Source organism: Biomphalaria glabrata, chromosome 1, assembly GCF_947242115.1.
Source record: "Biomphalaria glabrata chromosome 1, xgBioGlab47.1, whole genome shotgun sequence".
Taxonomy (NCBI): Eukaryota; Metazoa; Mollusca; class Gastropoda; family Planorbidae; genus Biomphalaria; species Biomphalaria glabrata.
This window is the reverse complement of record NC_074711.1, coordinates 80,814,746-80,839,704: the sequence shown is the minus strand read 5'-3', so window position 1 is coordinate 80,839,704 and position 24,959 is coordinate 80,814,746. Positions and strand designations below refer to the sequence as shown.

The following is a 24,959-nucleotide window of genomic DNA, read 5'->3' as shown; positions in this document are numbered from 1 at the left end:
GAGCTAGTGTCATTGGTCTTGCTTTTCTTCTCTGGCGTTTTTCTTCTGCCAGCCTGGTTCTCTTTTCCTCACCAACCTGTGCGCCAGTTTTCACAGCGCGACGCCATGATGCTCTGTCATGTGCCTCTGTCTTCCAGGTGGCTGGATCTATGCTGAACGTCTTCAGAGAAGCTTTGAGGGTGTCCCTGAAGCGCTTTCTTTGACCACCTTGTGAGCGCTTTCCTTCGCTTAGTTGGCCATACAAGAGTCGTTTAGGGATGCGGTGGTCTTCCATTCTGCGTACGTGTTCTGCCCATCGCAGCTGGGACTGCATCAGGATTGTGTGGATGCTTTGCAGACTCGCTCTTTGAAGGACTTCAGTATCTGGTATTTTGTCTTGCCATTTGACATTCAGTATTTTTCACAGACATGTCATGTGGAAGTGATTCAGTTTCTTTGCATGTTAACTGTACACTTTCCATGTTTCTGAGTCATAGAGCAATGTAGGGAGGACGACGGCTCGATAGATCCCTAGTTTTGTATTTGTGGTGATACCACTTTAAAGGAATGGGTTGCCTGAGTCAGCCAGGAAAACCAATGACTTAGAGCATATTTTAAGTCACAGATCAACATGCATGACTAGATTGACACGTGAAATGCGTAGGACCTAATTATTATTATTTTTTTTTTGAAGAAACGTCTGTAATCTATAAGTTATACCAAAAAGTTTGAAACTCATTAAGGCTGCTTTTGTAGTGTTTATAGTTTTCAGACTACATACATGTATAAATAGAATACATTATGTAAACCTACGAAAGCATACATCCAGTTTTCGATGCGTTATCAAAATTTATATATTTTGAATAGAATTAGGGAAAAGGGAAACTTTATTTACTTCCCCAGTGCAGCCAACTTAAGAAAACTAGTCACCAAATTTCATGAGCGTAGCCAAAAGGGGTTTTGTGGTTTCCCCCCCCCCCCACCTCCAATACAAAAACTAAAGCATTTTACCTTTTTCTACCAGTCGCTGGACTCCACTGAATAGAAGATTTAGTTTTTGATTTTTTTAGCGGAAGAGTAGCAGGCTAATTGCACTGTAGATACCTCAAAATCTGCTTTTTTTAATGCTTAAAATAACGAAAATAATGCTTGGGTCCGGGGCGACTGGGGGAGCTTGCAGCGCTCCCCCAGACTCCCTGGCTGTCCCTTGGCCGTGTATACTGCCTTTCACTAATTATAGGAAGAGAGTATTCTAGGGTAGAAAAAACGCTTGAAAGAATGAAAGAAAGAATGTAATGAAGATTAATTACATATAGACACACACACACATATATACATATATATATACTTATATATACTTATATATATATATAAGTAAATTGCGGAGAGGTTTTAAATCCCACACACACACACCGAAAATATATGACATGACATTTGTGGGCCGGTTTATATGGTAATGCCCGGGCCGATTTTGATACCCAGTCCGCCCCTGCTCTCAATTCAATTTCGAAACTTCATAATATACTCTATGTTGCTTTTCGACCAGAACCCCCCCCCCACACACACACACACACAAATACACACACAAACATAAATGCTTTCACATATTTTAGCCCTTTTTTTTATTACAATGATCTACCCTAACTTTTTTTTTAGCATCATCACACACTTTTCAGCTTTTGAATTCTAGATCTAGCTCCTTTGGTCAGTTTTATCCTTTTGTTTTCTATCCCTATTAAATCATAAGGCAAGCAATGTGATGTATTAGATAGCGCAAACATTTCTTTCGACCATCAGTTTCAGGCCTAAAGAGGAAAAATGCATTTTCCAAAGGCCCCATTGGAATTTCACTCTTACCGTTTCCCACAGTACATTTATTTTTGCATTGTGTCCTCTAAAAAACGGAATTATTAAATTGATTGTTTTTTGTTTTTACCCAAATGATCTTTTCAAAATTACGCACAAAAAGAGTTAAAATAGTGCTTACAAATATGGAAGTAAGTTTAATATTGTCCTTTTCAATATGTCAGCTTCAAAAAGAAACATATTGGGACGAAATAGCGAATAAGAAATCGTTTCTGGTAAATTTAAACGCTGCGGTTTCGATCATGAAAATATCTTAGTAAGTGATAACAGGTCAAAGTTTCTTTTTTTTTTTTTTTTGTTCGTCCACGGCAAGTTAGTCCGTTCAAGATAAATATTTTCTTGTTCTCTTGTCAAATTTAAATTTCTTTATTGTTATTCTTTAAAAACGGTCAAACTAGTTTTCCCAATATGGCCAACGAGCTAGTAATTTATCATATTCTAGAACCCTGGCCCACGGGTGCCTTTCAACTCTTGCAACACCTCTGATCGGGGGTGGGTGGGTGGTAAAAGGGTTTGACTCCCCCCTCCCCTCGTCGAACAACTACGATCCTGATAAGTCATGAATCTAGTTGTTTGACTCATCTATTACAAGACTCTCTGACACATCCAGAACTGTGACCCATCAGAGCCACGATAATTTAGAAGGAGGAGGGGGGCTGGTGGTTGGGGAGGGATATTTAAACCAGACACATGACTCACTCATTAGTGGGACACGCTGAGAGCTGCGACACGATCAAGGCTACGACACTTTTTTTTTTCCTGGCTATGACAAATGTGGAATCAGAATATTAACACATGCTTTTAAACACTTGACACGCCACTATAGAGATGTGCCAAAACAATTCACACATTGACGAAGCCACACCGACTAAGACCTAGCAGTACCTGGGCTCACACCTACTTTGAAATCTTATTTTACTAGCCTAGATATTGCCAGTTTGGTCAATCGTAAAGTGAACAATATTTCGTGGAGTCACGTGATATCAAAGATGAGACGACCTACAAAGAGCGAAACGCGCGAGACGAAACGGGAGTTAATAGGAAGTTCGGCTGTCAGCAAAGCCACTCTTGACGACAGTACAAGAAGCTGAGCAGGTGCTTCTGTCGGACATAATCAAATACAAGAGGATTCCCAACAAGAAACCTCTCTTGGCTTCGACCAATGAGAAAACACCGCTCTCAATGGATGACTCATATTTAATTGCATTTTTTTTTCTCTCTCTCTTTCTCTCAATTCCCCCCTCTCTCTACATTATTATTAACTCTGGTCTTGTTTGGACAAACTCCTGGCCACCCGGCCAGCGTCCCACCGCACCCCCCCCCCCACCCTCCACAACAGCATCGTATAGAAATCGGTAATATTATTATCTAAGAGACTTGCAGATCGTGTGCTTTCTCTCCCATGATTCGGCAGCTCATTTTCTTTCCATTATCAGGCCGCTACTGCTGTAGCCACAGGATAGTTAGGGGATGAGCCGAGATGTCAAATAACAAAATCGTTATAGAACCAATGAGTGGAGAAACAGGGTGCCGATGGGATGTAAGGGGTAAGAAGGGGCCAGGAGGGAGTCAAGATGGGAGATAAATGCAAGAATTTCTGTGTTTAAAAAAAATGAACACTTTTTTTCCCCTTTTGAAGGCTCTGTCTGATGACTTGTATTTGATCAGTCAAGCTATTCACAATAGTTAAAAAATAAAATGGCCCACTGCAAAATGAATATAACTGGGCCAAGGAATGTCTAATGGCGTAACTGGGCCTTCTGAACTAGGGCCAAAGGATGAGCATTTTTTAAAAATCCATTTTCTTTTGCTTGCAGCATTTCTCAATTTCCGTCTGATCTGATCTTTATACAGATGCCATGGACCAATATATGTACCGGTATTACAGAATAGCTTAGACAGACAGACAGACAGACAGATAGATAGATAGATAGATAGGATAGATAGATAGATAGATAGATAGATAGATAGATAGATAGATAGATAGATAGATAGATAGATAGATAGATAGATAGATAGATAGATAGATAGATAGATAGATTGGTTGGTTGGTTGGTTGGTTGGTTGAAGATGGATGACTACGATGGAATCATTACAAAACTCTGTCCAAGTATTGTGTTGTCCATGTCTACGTCATGAAAGACACTATTACGTCATGAAAGACACTATTACGTCATGAAAGACACTAGGACGTCAAGAAAGACACTATTGCGTAATGAAACATACTGCCCGGTATAAACAGAATTCAGTCTCAATCCTTTTTCTCATTTATGCCCACCAACATCCAATGCTTTTCTTTATTTCTGATGTGATTTTTAAAAAACATCATACGCAAGGCAAGAGTTAAAAACAGAAAAACAAAAAAACAAAAAAGATTTGGGCCATTTTTTTAACTTGAAAATACTTTTTTTTTTCTTTAAAGAGATATCTCCCTTAAGTCATTATACAACTTACAGAACAATTGTTTTTCTCTATATGACTAATGAATCTTAAATTGAAAAACAACGGAACATTTATGACTACTATAACTAGACCTACTGGCTTATTGCCACGTAACGTAAAGGTGTTGTTTATTTTTTCACTAGTTTATTCATTGAATATTTGCATCAGTATTTAACTGATACAATTAATGACCAAATCGTTACCCAAATGTTGATTCGCATTCTATAGTTTAAGCCTAATTTAATAATTACAATAAGATGTGCTTAAATAAATAATGCATAGGCCAATAAGGGGAACGTCTTTTTCTTTAACAGAGCTTATATCAAGTCACTCTAGCTGTCTGGTAAAAAATTCTGTACACATTATTTCTCCCAATTCCCTTTCTCGAATAAAGTTGAAACTTTTCAAAATTATTAATTGTACATGACAACACATGAATCAATTAAAAAAAAACAATAACCAATTTAATTAGTTGTAATTAATTAATTCTGTTTTACATAGAAAATGTACTGAATTGGCGGCGGGCGACCCGTGGCGATAACCACACAAAGCCCTAGCCCGACAAACAGAGAACTCGGTCTTTCGCTTATAAACGAACAATAGACTAATAATACCTTCTATTTTTATTTATAAGTGGAGGCGAGGTGGCTGACTTCCGAACTTTACATCATCTGCCCTATAGACCACAAGGTCTGAAAGGGGAACTTTACTTTACTGTTTTTTAATAAGTACCGGAATAGCTCAGTGGCAAAACACGTCGGCCTTCCAGCACCTTTTTCTTTTTAATTCCTATTGAAAAGGCAGCACGGAAACCTTCCCAACTGGTCCACAAAAAAGATTAAATCAAACTGCACTGAGCATGATATAAGCATTTTATATTGAAAATTTACTAAATCGGCGGCGGGCGACCCGTGACAATAATCACGCACAGCCGTACCCCGACAAACAAGATTAGTGCTCTCGGCTCGTACACATAGAGTTAAGGTCCAATAATAAACCAAACGGTCGATCCTTTTTTAAACAATAAACCTATTTTGAGTCATTTAGAATTAACTCTTTCTCTCCTAAATGACGATACCAACGTTGATTCCACCAGAATGTGGTAAATAATTACGGAGAGAAAGAGTTAATGATATGATTGATTCAAAATAATTGATATCATTTCACTCAATTGTTTTTGTTAAGTTTTTGTTTAAATTAAACTTGTTTGAAGATCTAGAACACTCCCTAGAAATCAACGCTCAAGTTATGCGCTTACAACATTATGAAAGTTAAACCCTAATAAAAAAAATTGTCTCGTTGTCAGACTGTTAGTTGGCATCATTTGACACGATTAATATTCGGCAAAGCTCGATTGGTCCCGGGTCGGAAATACTAACGTCGCACACGGTGCGCCACCTAGGGGAGTCTCCACGGTTGATTGACCTCATTTACATTTCTTCGAGAGCCGTCTGCACGTATTTTTTCTCCCTGAGCACACTAACAAACTAGTTGATTGGGCCACGTGATTAATTCCAATGTGTGTGTGTGTGTGTGCTGCATTTTGTTCAGAAACAAAATTCTTAGTTTAAAAAACAAAATTGAAGCAGCGTGCATGCAAGAAGTAGATTATCTAGAGCAGAAGTCAGGAATAGATTATACACGTGCCAGACTGAGCCAAAACGTCTGCACCGAAATGTCGCGTTCCGCTTTTTTTTTTTTTTCCTTTTAACTCACCGCTTAATTAAAAAGTTCATATATTATCTTGGCCTGTTACTGAATAATGTAATATAGTTAGATATCTTACTTTCACATTCGAGTTCGTCCAACTTAAGGAGAAGCAATCTACATCATTGATTCATCTGCAGTGAATCACCGTCTATCGAAGTCTATCCATACAGAATGCACCATATTATCTAATATACAAAGCAGAAAGTAAGCGGTATATATATATATATATATATATATATATGTCCCCCCAAAAAATCAAAATCGTTTGACCAATCTTGATACAACTAGGCATAAATGTGCCGTAAAAATAAAAAGAAACACTAAATTTATCTCTATTTAAAAAAAAAAAAACGAATTTTTAAAAACAAATCGGGTAAACCCGTTTTTTTTTTTTGGTTGTTTTTTAGCGGCCCCCGAAAGGGGAAAAGACGCTATTAGTTTTGTGTGGCCTGTCTGTCCGTCCGTCCGTCCCGTTTAGATCTCAGAAACTAGAAGAGATAATGAAAATCGGACATCATAGTATTTTAGATCATTCAAAGTTCTGATGCAACGGTTACTTTTTTCTTTTCCGAAAGTGAACCATCTAATTTTTTAAATTATATATGCAAGCAGATTTTTTTTAAAAGTATACCACTTTTCAGTGAAAAACTTCAGGGGAGGTAACTTTTTTTAAAAAAGGTCATGGAATTCTTCATTAAAAAATCAAGCTTCATTCATAGATTCGCGCATTGGTACAAAACATTTGCATCTAAGGTCATAATGGTAAAAGTGTCAATGGATCATTATAAAATATATTTTCCATCTAAGGTCATAATGGTAAAAGTGTCAATGGATCATTATAAAATATATTTTCCATTTATTAACTAACTCATTGAATAGAATACTGATTCCAATGTGGTTTTTTAAAAAGAATTTTGATACGAATTACGTTTTAGTTATTAAGTTTCAAAAATAACAAACTACTTTATAGCGCGCAGTTCTGACATATCCTCATAATAGGGGCCTACACTTGACAGTGACAGTCCAAGTACGACTAAATAGAGCCCAGATCTACATAATTATAATACGAGTTCTAGTCTAGATATAGTAGATTCTATATCAAGATTCTATATCCAGTTCTAGATCTAGACTTAGATATCATATAGACTTTCTAGATCTAGGCTTAGAATGGCTTAGATTTAGTAACTTAGATCTTGAATCTAGATTTAGATCTAAAACTAGGTCTAACTCTAGCTAGATCTATGTCTAGTTTGTATGACAAATGACAATGAAGATATTAATTTTTATTTGCGAGGGGAAAGTCTTGTTGTCATTTGTACATAATTGTAGCTTAAAGTAGGTCAAGAAGATTTTTTTTTTCGAGTTGCTAATTTTTCTAATTTTGTTAGAAGAATAAATCTTTTTTAGTTTCTCTTTATTACAATGTAACATGTTATTAATTTTGAATGTATGGATAAGGTTAATAATTATTATTTTAAAAAATATAAGTGTACGCTAAATGAATATATGGAGATTCTGTGGCTGAGGGGTAAAGCATTTGGAACTGGAAGTGCCGTGTTCGAATCCTGGTGAAGACTCTAGGTGGACCACTTCGGGGGCCGATTTTGAGTTTGTGTTTCACACAAACTGTCTTTGTAACCTTGTTTTTTTACAGTATTTTATATTGATATGAATAAGTCAGCTGAATAGGTAAACCTATTTTCACACTCTACTTTTATTTTTATAACAAAATCTTTTTTTTTTAAATGTGTTGGGAACATTCGCAATGTTAGGCATAGATCGAAATCCAATTCACTAGCCCAATAATACACAAACTAAGACCCGCAGGCCGCGTGCCATACCCGGCTAGTATACTTAAAGTAAAAGCTCCTTAGAATCTTTTAGGATTTCAGGATATTGTCCACCTATCATACTCGACGAAGCCAATTGAATAAGACAGATGTATACTTTTTCTAAAATATGGTATATACAAGCATCACCTACCGGACACGCCCGTTGATTTGTTCTCAGGCTATAGGCCTATATTGTTTATTTTCCTTCTCACATAGACTTTTGACCGTTGAATTTTTAATTAAGCTTTTCTCTTCCTGTGGAACAGTTCGAGAGGTACATCACTATTCAAGATTCAGTCCACTCGTCACACATGACTTTCTTACGTCCAGAGACGCAGATCCCCCCCCCCTTTTTTTTTTGTTCACACACACACACACACGAACCGAATTATATTTAAAAAATCCTCCTAAAAAACATACACACTTTTAAAATCACTGTCACAATTCTTGAGATATTTGCATTTCTAGACAGATTTAGAATTCATGTATATCTACATCTAAAAGTTATCAAAATTGTTCTTCACATTATCTAATGCTACAGACTACAGTCTGTATACTAAATAGCTACACACACGCGGGGGTGCGCGTGACTTCATGCAGATATTCTGTGTTCTCGAGAAATAAAAAAAGATGAAACGGAAGACAAGACTATTTCCCTCTCAAGAGTGTAACATTTCAAAATGTAAATGTTGAGTTTTAATACTTCACCCCTGCAGGAACGTCGATATATTCTAGGAACGTGTAGTTGGCGTTGTTGACTTCTGGGATATAGGAGGAAGATGTAATGAGTCATTAGCAGACGTATCGAGATCCCATTGGGCATTCGTTCTAATGCCTTATCTAAATCCGTGAAATTCAAGTACCGCTTTGATCTCATTTTTTAGGATGAGTAGTTATTTAAAATGCAATTATAAAAATTTGGCTCAACAGAGATGGAGCTGTGTGTGCGAGAGAGAGAGAGAGAGAGAGAGAGAGAGAGAAATAGAAATGGGGACGAACTTGGGGAAGCGAAAAAAAAAAGGGGGGGGGGGCTAACAAATCAGCTCAATTCAGCGGGAGTTCATTAAAAGCGGGAAATAATGGAGTGAAGACACGGAGTAAGGGCCCCGGGCAATTAGGATCTTCTTGCCGATCGGTTCTCTCGGACCCCTGCATGATGTTAGCCTCAAACCTTCATGTCCACATAATTGCCATTATGTCCTGAAATTACAGGGTGGTGGTGGGGGGGGGGGGGAGAAATAGAAGGAAGTGTGCGCGGATTGGGGAGGGAAGGGTGGCAAGAAGGGAGAGAAAGATTTTTTGTCCTCAAGTGGGCCATAGAGAGAAAGAAAGCACGATATTCCAGATAGAATGTCATTTTGGGAAAGGGACCTGAGTACTGATGGATACTAGTAGGGAAGGGGGAGGGGAGATATAGTTGGCAGGAGGAACGGAAAAGGAACTTTAATGGGGAAAAAGAGAAAAAAACAGGAGTTAGAGAGACACGTGGCTTAGGGCGGCTTTGGTGAAAGAGAGGGTTGGAAGAAAGAAAGACAAAGGGACAAGAATAAATTGAGCACATTAAGAACCATTAATTAGTAATCATGGAATAATAATTAGATATAAAGATCTAGCAATTATAAAAAGAAGGCAGTGAATATAATATGAAGGCTTCGAAACTATTTTCGAAGGCCCTCTTGACTAGATCAAGCATAGGCCTACCTATATCTTGATATATAGAGATCTATCTACAGATAGAGAGATGTAGCTCCTCCGTAACCGAAGATGTGTACAATCTCATTCCTTATTAACTCGAAGATTTCTAGCGAGTCCTTTCTCTGCCTTGAAAAGCCGGCCGCAAGCAAGGCATGGGGATGATGAAAAGCTTGAATCTGTTGCAGTTTCCCTTTTTGATTCTCTTGTTGTTTTTTTTTAAATCTGCATCATTTACTGATGGCTGAGTTCCTTGTCTCGTATCATCGTATGTACAGGCAATGTTTAGGGCACCTTGTCTATCTCCTTCCTCGTGCTTAGAAAGCAAGCAGTGCATTCCTTCAAAGAGATGACTGACTGGTCGTGCGGTTTGCGCGCTGGACTGTCGTTCTGACTTATCGATGGTCCCGGGTTCCAACCCTGGCCGCTCCCATCCCCGTCGTCCTGAGAGAGGTTTGGACTAGGAAGTAAGTTACCTTCAACTCTGAAGGAACATCCGAAAACATTTAAAATATTTTACTAAACAAAGGCTGCTTAGACGGCTTCCGAGTTCCAAGCTGACTCGGTCACTGGGAAGCGACTACATGGTCTAGGCCGCCTACTAGCAGATTAATAGCTATGGTTACCAGTGTATCCACACCTGTCACTTCTCCACTTGCAGGGCTTTTTTGTTGATGAACATAGAAGATGAAATTTGTTTAAAGTGAGGGAGATATGAGCTGCATCAGCATCAATCTCTCGCCACTAGCCAACTACATCCAGTGACAGAACAGAGTCCAAACAACTGGAGCGGGTTTGGGGTGCAGTAGATGACCAGTGTGTAATACATTCCACCGTTTCCAGGACGTCTGCTAGATGACCTTGGTAGTCCTATTTGATGACATGGGCGCCGTGCAACAGCATCTAGGCATCTTTTTTTTTTTGACGATATCTAAGTGCTCTTACACGATGATCCACGTTGGTGAATTTTATGTTTACGCAGGGCGCGATACCACCCTATGCGATTTCTCTATAATGTTGGTGAAATGGACCGTTTATAGTTTATACTATTTCACATTGGTTATTCGGACGATCGAATGTCCGGACAGACCTCGCTCCCAATTAATCCGTATAATCGACGTTCTGCTGCATACTAGATGTAGATCTTTATGTGAATTCCATTTATATAGCGTAGAGCTGTTTGATTTTCTGAATGAAATGTGTTAAATAGATCGAGATGTGTGTAAAGTTTAGGCCCTATATCTATATAGATGTATCATTGTATGTAGGCCTATGTTGTTGTTTTTTAATCGTCTCTAAATTTAATCTAGTATAATTCTAGATCTATAGACCTATCTAATATATACCCCCCCACACACACACACACAGGCACCATTGCAATGAATACCAAGTAATAAAAATCACGACTTAGGCGCGCTTATTTAAGTGTCTTATAATCAATTTTGGCCTTAAAACATTTTTCGTACCTGTACAGTGTACTAGATAAATCTAGATCTAGGCCTACTCACCTACTAGATCTAGGTTATGGTTGACGAAGCCAAGATCTAGATCTAGATCTACTTTTAAAAAATATATATTCGACTATTGACGTAGACTTTTTACTTTCTTCTGTACCGGTATAAGAAAATTTCGATTTGTAGATCTTAATCCTAGGAATATAGATCTAGACTTGGATCTAAATCTAGGTACTAGATTCTAGATCTAGAGTTTAGATATTATTTAGGTTCAGCTCATCTTTGTCTATGCCATAGAGTAGACTATGGTCCCGTCTGTGGTGTAACTTAGTGTAAGTGTAAGCCACTAAGCAGCTTTCCCCAAAACAAGCGTCTTGGTTCTCCAACGGCCCCTCGTCTTCCTCATCTGCTTCCAAATTACTTACATTACATCTACCGCTATAACTATTAGAAATTATTTACTTAGTTCACTTTGAAATACTTTAATAGTTCATACTGAATTTTTGTGTGTTCATGATATGCATGTTTAGCCATATTTAGATTATAATAATTTTCTGATTTCCTCTTTTAGGAACAAAGATAATGAATAAATTTACTATAACACCAGCTCTCAATCCACCCATCTTGAATGCATACAGCTTACTGTCACCAGAGGCTCAAAAAACTCTAGCATCAATTGAAATAAAGTATTCAAATTTAATGAGAAATAGTAATAGTCAAATAATAAGTAAGTCACGAGTTGATGTTTTAAATCTGAGAGTTTTTAATGTTTTATTTTATCAATAAATGTTTATAATTTTCTATTCAATGATGCGCTTAGAATTGGTATTTTATTAAAAATAAAAACTTTTTTTCTAATCTGTAGATACTCATGATTATTACAAATCAATTTATAATGCAACATTTAAAAAGGATGCAGAGGAAATGAAATATCAAGATTTCAGCGGTCTAGTGACATGTATCAGAGAAACAAGTGCTAATGACTTTTCTCAAAATAGGCTTTGGGAATCATCTTCTTATCAGTTACAAGGAAGTAATAGATTCAAAACATGTAACAAAACACAAGTTCCTACTTCAAGCAAGGCATGCTGGTTTGAAAATCTGAGCAAATCTCCTGATATGCCAATCTATGAAGAAGTTAATGACAATGGAACTTCTCCTCATCATGAAAAAATTACTCATCATCAGACAGCTTATCATAGAACACATTCACATTTAGAGTTCCAAATAGAAAAGCCTCAATGTCATGATTCAGAGGTCTCAGACATGGTACCAAGTGAAAAGAAATTGTTTCATATGGAGCTAGAAGATTCTCCAGTTTTATTTGCATCACTTACTGAAGATTCTGAAAAGGTCTTGGAACCTCCTAAAACAGTTGAGCTGGATGAATCCCCATGTGGTAGTAAGGTATCTACTAATGATAACAGTAATCAAGAAAAAATAGTGGAAGCAGTAGACTTTGACCTTCATTGGTCAGATTTTGAAATGTCACAAAAATCACAGACTGCTCCTATTTCTTGGTCTGAGAAAAAAGAATTGAATAACATCATAGAGGACCCTTTGGCAGGAATAAATGTATTGGACCTATCCAGCTCTAGTCAAAACAATCAAATCATTGTTGATAGTGAATCTCCCTTAACAATAACTGGTTCAGCAACTGAACAGCCTACGGCAAATATTCAAAATAATAAACTAGCTGCTAAATGTCAAGGCACTAATAATGAGCGTCTACAAGTATCTAAGAGAAAACTTGATGACATTGCAACAGAGTTATCAGAAAACAGAATATCTTTAGAGAATAGTAAAAAATCTAAGAAAGACTTGACTGTAAAAGAAATAGGAAGGTAATATTTACCTTTTGTATACTTCTTTATGTAAAGTTATAATAATTATAATAATTTATATAGCGTTGATAACAAATAACAAACAATGTAGGCTCAAGATGCTATGAGAATATAAAAGACACAAAAACTTTATCTTTTGCATTCTTTTAAAATGATTAGATTGTTTTACTAATTTCATATTTTTTTTAAAGATTTTGAAGATAATTACATCCTAACCCAAACCTCCCATAGGACGACAGGGGCTGGTGGCAGGTAGGGTTCAAACCTGGGACCCTTGAGACAGTTCAGAGTGCATACTAAGACTGCTTTATTGATCCTTATGGAAATTTGTTGTGATTACAAGGACTCTTTTCTCATATAAAGACAACACAACAGAAAGAATAAATAAAGCAGACACAACATAAGGAGTTCATTCAGCGAGTACACACAGGCATCTTGGTCCTTTTCATGTTTTCTGATTGGCGTTGATATAGTCTGACCAAATAAGGAACACATAAGTTTTTGTACCGCTCTGCTCTTGTCCTGATTGACCAGGCAGCCATCCTGTATCATTTCAGTATTGTTTCCTTCTTTAGTCATCAAGATTGCAACATAGTAATGTTAAAGTTGTCTCATTTCTTATGGTACTCACTCAGCTTTAAAAGTTACTATTAACTTGTTCACAATTAAACCATTACTTTTTTTTTTAAATGAAGATATCATTTTTAATCATACAGGTTTTTCTAAATATCATTTAGACTGCCTATATCAGACAAAGATTCTACTACAAGAGATATAGAATGCATAAAAGGTATAAGTGTTTTTCTATTTTCTTGTAAAATTTGTTTTTCTCAATTAAAAAACTTGGTAAAAGAAAAATATTAGTATGTTTTCACAAGCTCTTTGTAGATGAATCTTTTTTTTTTCATAAGATAAAACTTTGCTATCATACTTTGTATTTAATAATTATACTATTTTTAAAACTATTTAACTAATTTCCAGTTTTCTATACTTATAACTTTTGAATTTTTCTCTTTTTTTATGTCTTCAAGACAAAGCTGTTAAACGAAGGAAAAATGAATTCAAACCTCCTGTTCAAGTCACTAATAAGGTACATTGACTTGATACTTCTTGGTAAATTACACTTTTTTTTTTGGGTTATGTCTCAAATCTCAAATATAATTACAGATTTTACTTTTTATTTTATGAAAACTAATCATTAAATTGCTTTTGGTTCATTTTTAAAGTATTGTCATTACCCATTTACTGTTATGTCTAGTTTTTAAAAGTCATGTCCAACTTTTTAGTAAATAGAGGTTTCTCTTCTTAACCAAAAAAAAAAAAGACAAGCAATATCTTATATAAGTTAAAAAGAAAAATTAACATGACAAAAATAAAATAAAAATAAAAAACAACAACACACAAAAGAACAATATAAGATAAGATAATTTTATTGATCCAATCAAATGGAAATTCAGTTTGACTATAATTGATAATATCAGCGTAACTACTGTACAATAACAGTATAAATAAAAAATTTGAATTCGAATATGTCTTGTTAACAAAATTTTTTACCATTTAGAACAAAAGCAAGCTTATAAAATAATGTTTCCTGGGTAGTCTTATAGTCTTTAATGTTAGCATTTTTAGAAATAGTTTAAAAAAAAACAAGAGATATACATATCTGGTTCCATAATAAAAAAAAGCCAACAAAGCAGACATGATGAGTTCTCCTACAAAAGTTTGAAAAACAACCAGTAACTTATATATATATATATATATATATATATATATAATTGGAACTGAATTGTTTTATATCTTTTTTACACATACAGTTTTGTTAACTCATTGTTGCATCTGATATACCAGATTTCATTAAAGGAGCTGACAGTATCCCAGCCTGAAGTGATAACTTTTTCAACTTTACAATCTCATGACCAAGAAGTGTTATTAAATAAACTACAAACATTCAAATCTTTATCACTGACATACATATTCAGAGAGAATCAGGCACTGATAAATACATTTAACTCAAGTGATTATCATTATTTTGAGGTAACATTTTATTTTTTTTTAAATAATTTTTAAGGTCAATGAAACCCTTTTAATGGAGCAACCTCATTTTTATTTTTTTTGTGTCTTAATAAAGATTTTTTTTTTTTTAAATAATTTAGTAATAATATAAAGTTACCATTGTAAACCTACTAGATGCCATGGTAACAATACTGTGGCTTTTGATCAGAAGCAGATGCATAGTTCTCAGTGAGAAAAATAACAATTAATTAAAGGAAATAGAATTTTAATTTCAAGTCCTTTACATTATTTGAATCTTTATCATTTATTTTGTTTGAGCATTTAAATGGAATTTTAAGTAAATTTATTATGTGATACTAAAATCTATTAGTAAAAGTAATTGATGTACCAGGGGACATTATCACAGAAATACTCAAATCAATAATTTCTGGGAATTATGTTCCTTTTTTTTTTCCTAAACAGTAATGCATTTATCTTTCTTAATTCTTATAAATCCTATAGGGAAGAGAATTCTACCTTCTAAATATATATAAAATAAATATATATATATTTATATTTATAACTACTAAAAGCAGCATAATTCAGCTTAGTTCATGGAAGCATATTTGGAAAGATTAATATATATGTATAATACTATGAAATACAAATAATATAAAACACCAAACATAACTGTATTACCCTTTTTTTTATCACTATCTTTTAAATTTGTAATAATCACTTAGTATTACTGTATCATGACTACATGTAGTGTTCCCCCGGAGGAGCATATTTCCAAACCATTCTTTTAGATGTATAATTATTCATGCATCTATAGTGTTTCTTTTATCCATGCAGAAGAAAAGCACACCTCTCCAATGGACTCAGTTTTGGTAGCTAACCTTACCCTCATTCTCTGTAGATAGAAATCTCTTCAAAATATTATATGACCCATACAACGTAACCTTGACATGTGGACTGTTCCAAGGTTCTGTCCCATAGATTGTCTAAGAAAATCCTTGCAAGTGATACCTGCTATGTACTTCAACTTTAAAACACAATAAACTAATACTTTTTAGTGCACAGCCTCTAAATTAATCATAATAAGGAAACATTCATTACAAGGAAATATGATAGAGATGAGTGAAGACCCCATTTATTTCCATCGAGCCAGACATGGACTTCAGAAACAAAAAGTAAATAACCAGAGCCTAATTATTCAGAATATATATATATATATTTAAAAAAAGGTTAAATTGGTAAGATTTAGGTAAATGTTTCATTTCAGTTTCATAAAAAATTGTGTAAGTTTAGCAAATATCCAGATTAGTATCTTTTCTCTCCATCCTGATTAGTGTCTTTTCTCTCCATCCTAATTAGTACTAATTGTCAAGAGTAACCAGAAAATAAAAACAATAAGCATTGTCTATTTTTTATTTTTTGTAACTAAAAACTCATAATACTTGGGACATGAAAATTTTATTTTTTGAAGGAATGTCTAAGTTATAAGTTAAAAAACCAGCTTCAATAGTCATTTTAAAAGTGTTAACATACCTTTCAAAAGAATCATGCATTTTACTAAAGCGAACTAATGAATTTTATATTCCAACAGGCTGATTTTAGTCAGAGTGGGAGAAATCGTTTGGCTTTGTTACCCAACTCTCAGCCCTTGTCTCTATGCTATGTCATAGATTGCAATACAGACAACAAAAATATAATCAAGTAAGTCTTTCATGTGTTAAGACTAAGACTGTGTCAGAGGTTCGACTTTATATATATATATATACTGCTGCTGCTGCTCTATGCTCTGCTTGTCTCTTGTTCTTGTTGACTATGCTCGCTAGGGGTATGAATACTCAATTACACTTGTTAATACTTGCTTGGTACTTTCTTGGTTACTCAATTATATCATCAATACTTGCTTAACCCTTAAAGTGCTGAGCCGTTTTACAAAGAGGTGCAAACAAAATGGAATTACAATTCTGATGTTTAGAGGCTAATCTACCAGACGCGTTTTAAGGGTTAACTCAAATACGAACACTTAATATAGGCTACATCAACTCTAACTCCTTATATTCATGAATATCAACAATACTTTAATACTTGATAACGCACACAATTATATCACTCTTATGAAACCCAAAACACCAGTCCATCAACTTATAAATACATAAATACCAGTCCAGGAAGTAAACGTCCAACCTTCCTGGACCGGGAGCAAGACCTTACTGACTAACACATTCTCTCGCACATTCAACATAGACTTAATCACTCAGTTCACAACACGTGCAACACTTCGCATTCATAACAAGGGGATATAACAATCATATCAAACTAACATTCATTCTCGCCATACCTCTCCCTGACAGACTGCTTTATTGACCTAATGGAAATTTGTTGTGATTACAAGGACTCTTATCTCATATAAAAACAACACAACAGAAACATTCACATAATTAGTATGGACACAACATAAAGAGTTCATTAAGCGACTACACACAGACATACTGACATCCTGGGATAATGGATAATAATGACCACCAGATATTACAAATACATTTTTAAGTTATCTGGTAATAAGAAATTGTCACATCTTCATATATATATATATATATATATATATATATATATGTTGCTAGCATAAGCATGGGCTTAGTCCTAAACATGTGCATTATATAAATAAGTTTTAACCTTATTTCAATAGTTTGTGATAATTAATATATACAATATGAGACCACTTGAGTAAACCAAATTAATCAATACAGTTTTCATTGTACTGAAGTTTTCTTTTACTAGGTTGTAATATGTTCTTTTCTACTTCTCAGAAAAATGTTGCTTGCCATTATGGGCTCAACAAAAATCCTGAAAATCATTAGCAATTTAAAGGAATTTCTTATAGCTTTACAGAGTTACCTTGAAATAGATGATCCACAAGGTATTTTTACTGATAATTTAAAAGCTCTGAGCTTAATGAAGATAAAGTTTACTATAATGATTTAAAATTTACTATAATGATTTTAAAGTTTATCGTAATGATTCATAAATGTGATACATCACTCTTCATTAGTTCTTTTTCCTTTTAGTTTTGATAATCTCTAATCTATTTACTTGTCAATGATAATATAAACTTGATTTTAAAAATTAAGCTTGGAAGTATTTGATGAACATTCCTTAGTCTTTTCCAGCACTTTTGAAACAGTTGTAAAGTTTTTAGTTTTTTATTATTGTAGGCATTATTTGTAAGAATTGTGAAGATCCTGTCATTGCTGCCTGGATGTTAAATCCTGAAATCTCCCCATCAAACATTTCACAAGTTTATCAGCCTGCAGGAATCAAATTTAAAGAAGTATGTTTTTACCTTTATTTTCCCCTTCACTAGCATGTTGCTATCATAATAAATAAAAGCCTACAGGAAATGTAAGCTGTAAAATAAAAAATTTATTTTTAGCTATTTGAACTTGATAACTGACTTGATTTTCAGACATTCATTTAGAAATAAAGATTATAACATGCTAGCCCAAACTTCCTGCAGGACAGCAGGGAATAACAGCATGCAGGGATTGAACTTGAAATATTCGGGATAACAGAATTGCTTACCACTTATATGTAAATGCTGTTTTATTATATGCGTTAGAAACATTATGAAAACAAAATTAACAATAAGAAAATAAAGACAAAATTTAACTTCTGCTTTCTTTAGATCTTCTCTCCTGATATCATCTGCAATTCAAATCTTCTAAGCATCTGGCTTATTTCTTAATGAAGAAGGAATCAGCAGGACAGGTTGTCAGAATTGCTCAGATTTATGCTAGCAACACAAAAAAATGAAAGAGAAATCAATGAGACACCAGTACAGTAAACAAAAGGTGCCAGTGTAAAAATCAAATCATAATTTTGTTTTCTTGTTTGTTTAGGGAGACTGGCTTCAGTGTTTGTGTGACAGCAGCCATCTAATGCAAACATTGAGAGAAAAACTAAATCAGCAAAAACTGTGGAGTGTGTTCTGTTCAATAGAGATGAGTCTAACCCCACTACTGGCTCGGATGGAGATGTCCTCTTTACAAATAGACTTGGATGTTTTGTTTAAATATTCAGATATCCTGAAAGTAATTTTTGGTGTAATATTTCACTTTAAATTAGAATTTGTATATATAGATTGTAACTATAAATAGAAAAAAAGCATGATTTAATATTATTAAACCTGAAATAATGTATTTGCAGTGCAAATTAATCAAATTAGAAAAGTGCATTTATCAAGCAGCAGGCCACAAGTTTTGTTTAAACAGTCATGTCCAGTTACGTCAGGTTAGGGATAGAAATGATTTCTCCTCTAATGTTAGCATAAGTTATGAATGTGGTAAAGTAAATGTATTCTATTTGTTTAAAGAGCAGAACTGAAAGTATGGAACTTTCTCTCACAGGTTCTTTTTGAAGAGTTAAAGTTGGACCAGAAGCTGCCTGCTACAACAAAGTTAAGTGTAACTAATGCATTTCAACTGAGGTCAACCAGTGAAGCAACACTTAATATTCTATCAGCTTTTCACCCTCTACCATCTATGATTCTTGAATATCGACAGGTTTGTAACATTTATCCCAATGCAGTTTTTTAGTAATAATGCCATTTAAACATTTTTATTCAAGATTAGCTTTTTGTTATATTTGTATAGCTCCAGAAACTCAAATCTACCTATATCGATGGTATCAAAGCCTGTGTTGTTGGCAAGACTTTACGAAGCCACTGGAGCCAGACCGCTGCAGCCACTGGTAGAATTACATCTTCACGTCCAAACCTCCAGGCTGTACCCAAAGGAGCAATAACTGTTTCAAAATATCAGGAAACTTTTATATGTGGTAAGGCATTACATTACATTAGTTTGGGCTATCAGGCCTTCATCAGCTACATACAAATGAAATTGACAAAGAATTAACTTAAAAAGGCTCCTACTTTTTATCTTGGACGTTGTTGGCTATGAGGCGGATAGAAGTGCACAGAGAATTCTAATGAAGGTGAATGTATGGGACAAACAAAAAAAAGGAGGGGGTTTAAATATTTTATACAGTGGTACACCCCTGCAGCAATTTAATCTATTTAGTTCTGACATTGTGTTATGGTTATTATTTATGCAAAGCTTAATCTTTATTTGTTTTTTTTTACTATGAAGATGTTGTTAATTGAAAGTATGGTGGATGAAGGATTACCATCTTAAAACAAAATCTTTCCACTACATTAAAATTAAACTTGTGTAGCTCCAATGGGCAGCAGATATTTGGACAAAGGTATAAGACATCTTGTGATAGGGCAGAGCTGTAGTTTTTAAATGTATAATATTTGAAGAGATTTGAAGTACCTTATTCATGAGGCTTTCCTGACAATTTCAAGCAGAAATATTTAATAGTTTGCATAATTTTGTAATTTTATATTATTTACAAAAATGACATTGTCATTCAGGCTCCAATAAAGAGTCCAATGCAGAACTTCTAGCAAGAGAACCTTATATATGTAATGCAGGACATGTTCTGTTAGCTGCTGGTAAGAATTTTGTATACTAGTGCTAGAAAATTTAATGATTCTACTTTTTAACTAAAACATATATTTTGTACATTTTAAAATGATATCCTATAATAATTTTGAATTAGATTTCCAACAAATTGAATTGAGAATACTGGCTCATCTCTCTGAAGACAGTGGATTGTTGTCTAAATTTTGGCACACCCAAGCCCAGGACATTTTCATTTCTTTGACATCTGAATGGTGAGCAGATAAACACAAAATACCTTAGGTGTTATAATAAATGAAAAACTGTCATGAAATCCCCATATTGATGAAACTAAAAAAAAAATCAACCAAAGCATTAGGGTTTATTAAAAGAAATTTCTATAAATCAAATAAGAACATAAAACTAAAATGTTATTTAACCTTGGTTAGGCCAATAATAGAATATGCATCCTCTTTTAGGGACCCCTCAACTCAAGAAAACATTAAGAAACTGGAACAGACACAAAATAGAGCAGCGAGATTCATAACAAATGAATATTCACATTTGACTAGATAACACCTTTAGTAAAATCACTTAATTTAGAAATCCTTCAGGACAGAAGACTGAAAAGTAAATTAGCAATTATCCATAAAACACTGAACCATAATCTTCAGATACAAAAACAAAATTTAATAAAATACTCAGAAAGACACAAAGATAAAAGCACATTCTTTGTTCCATATGCTAGGACAAATTTGTACAAATGCTCCTTCTTCCTTATTGCTATTAGAGCATGGAGCATAGAGCTAGCCAGGAAAACCAGTGACTTGGCAGAATTTAGGTCATTGGTTAATATGCATGACTGAATGCATGACGCATAGGATGTAATTATCTTTTTTGAAGTAACGTCTGTATTATATAAGATAAGAAGATAAGATAAGTCAAATAATAATATAATTTATGACAAAAAGAAACATTATCTGTGAGTCTAGTACTAGACAGTGATTAATATAAAATGTTATTCAAATCCTTGTCATAGGTGTGAAAAGCCAATAGAGGAAGTCACTTCAGAAGAGAGGGAGAGGACAAAGAGAGTTGTTTATTCCATTATCTATGGAGCAGGTCTGTCCTTAGTTTAGTTCTTGAATAGTCCTAATCTACGTTCTCTCAAAAGAATACATTATAATATGTTTTGGGAAACTTGTTCTCTAACTAAAGCATCAAAATGAGTTGATTTTTTGTTCATGTGGGTTTTTTTTCTTATGTTATGCTCTTATACTATTTGAAATCCAATATCACTACAGTTCAGAAAGTGAAAAGCCTAGAGAAAGTTGGCACTGGTCAAGAAATGGACTGCAAACATAACTTAAAAATCCATTTCAGTTCATCAGGGAACACAAAGTTTCAGTAACAATTAAAATGAGATTCTTTTGCAATCCTATTATATTAACTTTTTTAAAAAAATTACATTTAAATTGCACACCATTCATTCTACAACATAATTGGAGTATTACAATCCAATGTCTTTTGTGGACCTGTTGGGGAGGGGATATCTGAGTAAAGGTTTACTTGTTGGCTTAAGGTGCTCAGCAAGCACAACTCAGCTGGAGTTGGGATTTGAATTAGAGTCCCCAGGTAGGAAGCTAATTGATTTATGCCAGACATCTCACAACTTTACACTCTTTTATTTTTTGCCAATAAAAATACCTTTGAAAGCATAAAAAGAAACTTTCTCTTTAAGTGTTTCACAAAGTAATGTGCACTCTTTGGTTGCAGAAAGAATAGATCTGTTCTATAAACAAGTAAAATAATATTGATGTATCCCTGCAGGCAAAGAAAGATTGTCAGAATACCTGAAAGTATCTCCTGATGTTGCTAAAGAAATAATGAATGACTTTTTATGTAAGTTGTATTCTAGTGATGAGTAGGCAGAAGCAATAGAAGGTTTTCAAATAACATAATAGCATAATGTCTTTATATTAAATATTTTTCTTGTATTTAAACAAAAAAGAAGAATACACTATAGTGTTTCTTTTTCTACTAGTAAAATATTAAATAAGTCACTTAGAGTATAAAAACAGAAGACTATAACTTTGTATGGTTATAAACAAGGTATAAACCCATGTGCACTTAACTTTAGCCAGATTTCCATCCATGGAGGTGTTTATCAAGAAATGTTGGTCTTACGCCAGAGATCATGGTTACACTGAGACTATCTGTGGCAGAAGGCGTTACTTTCCTCATATCAACAGCTCTTCAGCAAACTTGAGATCTCAAGCTCAGAGACAAGCTGTCAACTTCTGTGTTCAAGGTTTGTGTTGTGTAGGCCTACATCTTTTTGTAAACAAGTTCTTTTATTTCATACATAATTTGTTATTTGAAAGCCTTTGATGTTTCATATTTTTTACTGTGTTGTGTGCATTATTTTTTGTAGGTCCTTTCATTTCTTATACAATTTATTTTTTTGAATGCCTTCGATGGTTAGATGTTTTGTGATGTTTTTGTTACTGTGTGTCCTCTATTATTTATATAGTTGCAGTATTTTTAGTCTTTGTCTAAAAAAACTCTTAAGAGGATAAGGAAAGCTTTTATTTGAAAACCACTGTAAATCTATTTTTATACTGGCATAATACTGGTGCTGTGAGGTTTAACCCCATCAGTATAGACAGCTAGGTTTTCATTTTCTAGAAAATATTCAAATTGTCTTAGAGAGCTGACTTTCAATTAGCTGCACCCTCTATTATTGTTTCTTCAGGTTCAGCAGCAGATATTTGTAAGCTGGCTATGATAAAAGTTGATGAAAGATTAAAACAGACTCAAAATATGAGTTGCAGGTAAAATATAATTCCGCTTAATTGTTACATGTTTATCAATGAATTACAAAGTTCTAAGTTTTTTTTTTTCCTTAAAAGATTCAAATTCCTTTTTGATTGTATTTTTTTTTTTACTTTCTGTCTAAAACTCAACTTTAATATTTAAAAGATTTTTAGATATTTATATTTTTATAAATGTTTTTCACAGGCTTCTGATACAAATACATGATGAACTTGTTTGGGAAGTTCCAGACCATCAACTGTATCATGTAAAAGGTACTTTTTAAATTCATTCAGTTTGTAAGACAATTTAAACTCATTGCTAATACTTTTGATGGCGCATACAAAAAAGGTTTTTATGTCTATAGTTATCACACAAACATCTTTATTAAAACCAGCTGTAATAAATTTATTTATAGATAGTGATTTACAAAATGATATGAAAGAAGAATTCATGAATAGATTTTGCTTTAAATTGCTTCTAGTTGCAGAAGAAAGCTATTTATAATTATGACCAATACATTTCTCGGGCATATTATAATAATTTATTGATTCTCAATTCCTTGAGTGACCAGTTCTGGTATGATAGTTATATTCAATTTTTAAAAATTCATTCAATCAATTAGGACCATTATTGATCCTCAGTAGATAAAGATAAGATTATTTTATTGGTTCAATACTGTTGTCCACCTCAGCATTACCACAATAACAATAACTTGATAGATGTCAATAAAAATAACATACACAGATATGTAATACAAAAAAAGAAATTAGGTGCTCAAGATTTAAAATGTTCATCAAGTACTCTTCCACATTTGGCAGACGTAATTCAACAAGTGATAGAAGACACCAAGACACTGTGTGGTAGTTTCTGTACTCTCCAAGTGCCACTTCCTGTTGTGTTTTCCTCTGGGAAATCTTGGGCACATTTACAAATGATCAACTCACAGCAGAATAACTGAGTCAGTCAAACTTCATTCGTATGTTTTTGCTCTGTGATGAACAATTGTAAGTTTGACAGTTTGTTTTATCTTATTACTTTTATCTTTATTTTCTGTGTATTGTAGTTTGAACTATACCAAAAATAATGCAGACTATCAAGTTAAATGTAAATAATGATGGAATATAAATGTAAATAATGATGGAATATTTCTGTCATGAAATAAAAAAAAGTAGAATTGTATAGAAAAGCTACTATACATGAAAACATGTTTTTTTGTGTATAAATGTTAAAGGGTATAATATTCTTTGCCTATAAACTCAAAACCCCTGTGTTTGGAAGCCAAGTTGTTTAAATGCACCGCCTTTGTAAATTTGACTTCTAAAATACTCGGTACCTAAATACTCCACTGTCACATTTGAGAAAAAAGAAAAGATGTGTCTATAATGTATAAATCTAACTAGCTGGTAATGACCAGCAGCCCGCAGGGCTTAGTTTGGGTATAACTGATCTAGTGGATCTAGATCTATGTCAAACATTTTTTTTTTATTTTGCCATGAAAGTATAGTGAAAATTTTTTTTTTTATGTATGTGAAGTCAGAGGCCACCTGTTTTGAAGAGGTGGTTGATAGCCAATGACAGACAAATGAAATGATTTATTTCGACTCAAAAAAATGTATTATCAGTAGTTCATAATGATTTATGTTAACTCTATAAGTAGTTTTGGTATGTGGGTTTGTTTGGTTCAACTTTGGTCTATTGTTGTTGATGTTGAAGAATAGTACAATGTGATACTTTTTATTAATCTGTCAGAATTAAAACCCTATTTCTTTACAATTGTTTTTTATTTCAATTATTTGTTAATTAATGCTTGTTTGTATTGTTAATATGCATCAAGTTCAATAAAAGAGACAAATCATT

The 24,959-nt window shown here is 33.9% G+C and overlaps 1 protein-coding gene across 5 annotated transcripts; it reads left to right on the top strand.

The window, feature by feature from the left end:
* The first annotated feature begins 10,925 nt into the window (after window positions 1-10,925).
* LOC106074529 (uncharacterized) lies at window positions 10,926-24,959 on the top strand. 5 transcript variants are annotated; one of them, XM_056018027.1, is made up of 21 exons: window positions 10,930-11,206; window positions 11,547-11,702; window positions 11,841-12,819; window positions 13,557-13,609; window positions 13,851-13,909; window positions 14,668-14,853; window positions 16,421-16,530; window positions 17,634-17,743; window positions 18,039-18,154; window positions 18,723-18,914; window positions 19,030-19,113; window positions 19,230-19,385; window positions 19,476-19,659; window positions 20,258-20,338; window positions 20,446-20,560; window positions 21,325-21,407; window positions 22,116-22,187; window positions 22,426-22,596; window positions 23,041-23,119; window positions 23,307-23,374; window positions 23,921-24,959. In XM_056018027.1, exons 2-21 carry the CDS (start codon window positions 11,558-11,560, stop codon window positions 24,058-24,060), a joined length of 3,183 nt encoding a protein of 1,060 aa, XP_055874002.1. In that variant the 5' UTR covers window positions 10,930-11,206; window positions 11,547-11,557; the 3' UTR covers window positions 24,061-24,959. The 5 variants fall into 5 exon arrangements, 3 of the variants coding, with proteins under 3 accessions (XP_055874005.1, XP_055874002.1, XP_055874004.1); XM_056018029.1 differs by having other exon boundaries at window positions 11,065-11,137; XR_008776221.1 differs by lacking the exon at window positions 23,921-24,959 and having other exon boundaries at window positions 10,927-11,206; window positions 22,430-22,596; window positions 23,307-23,367.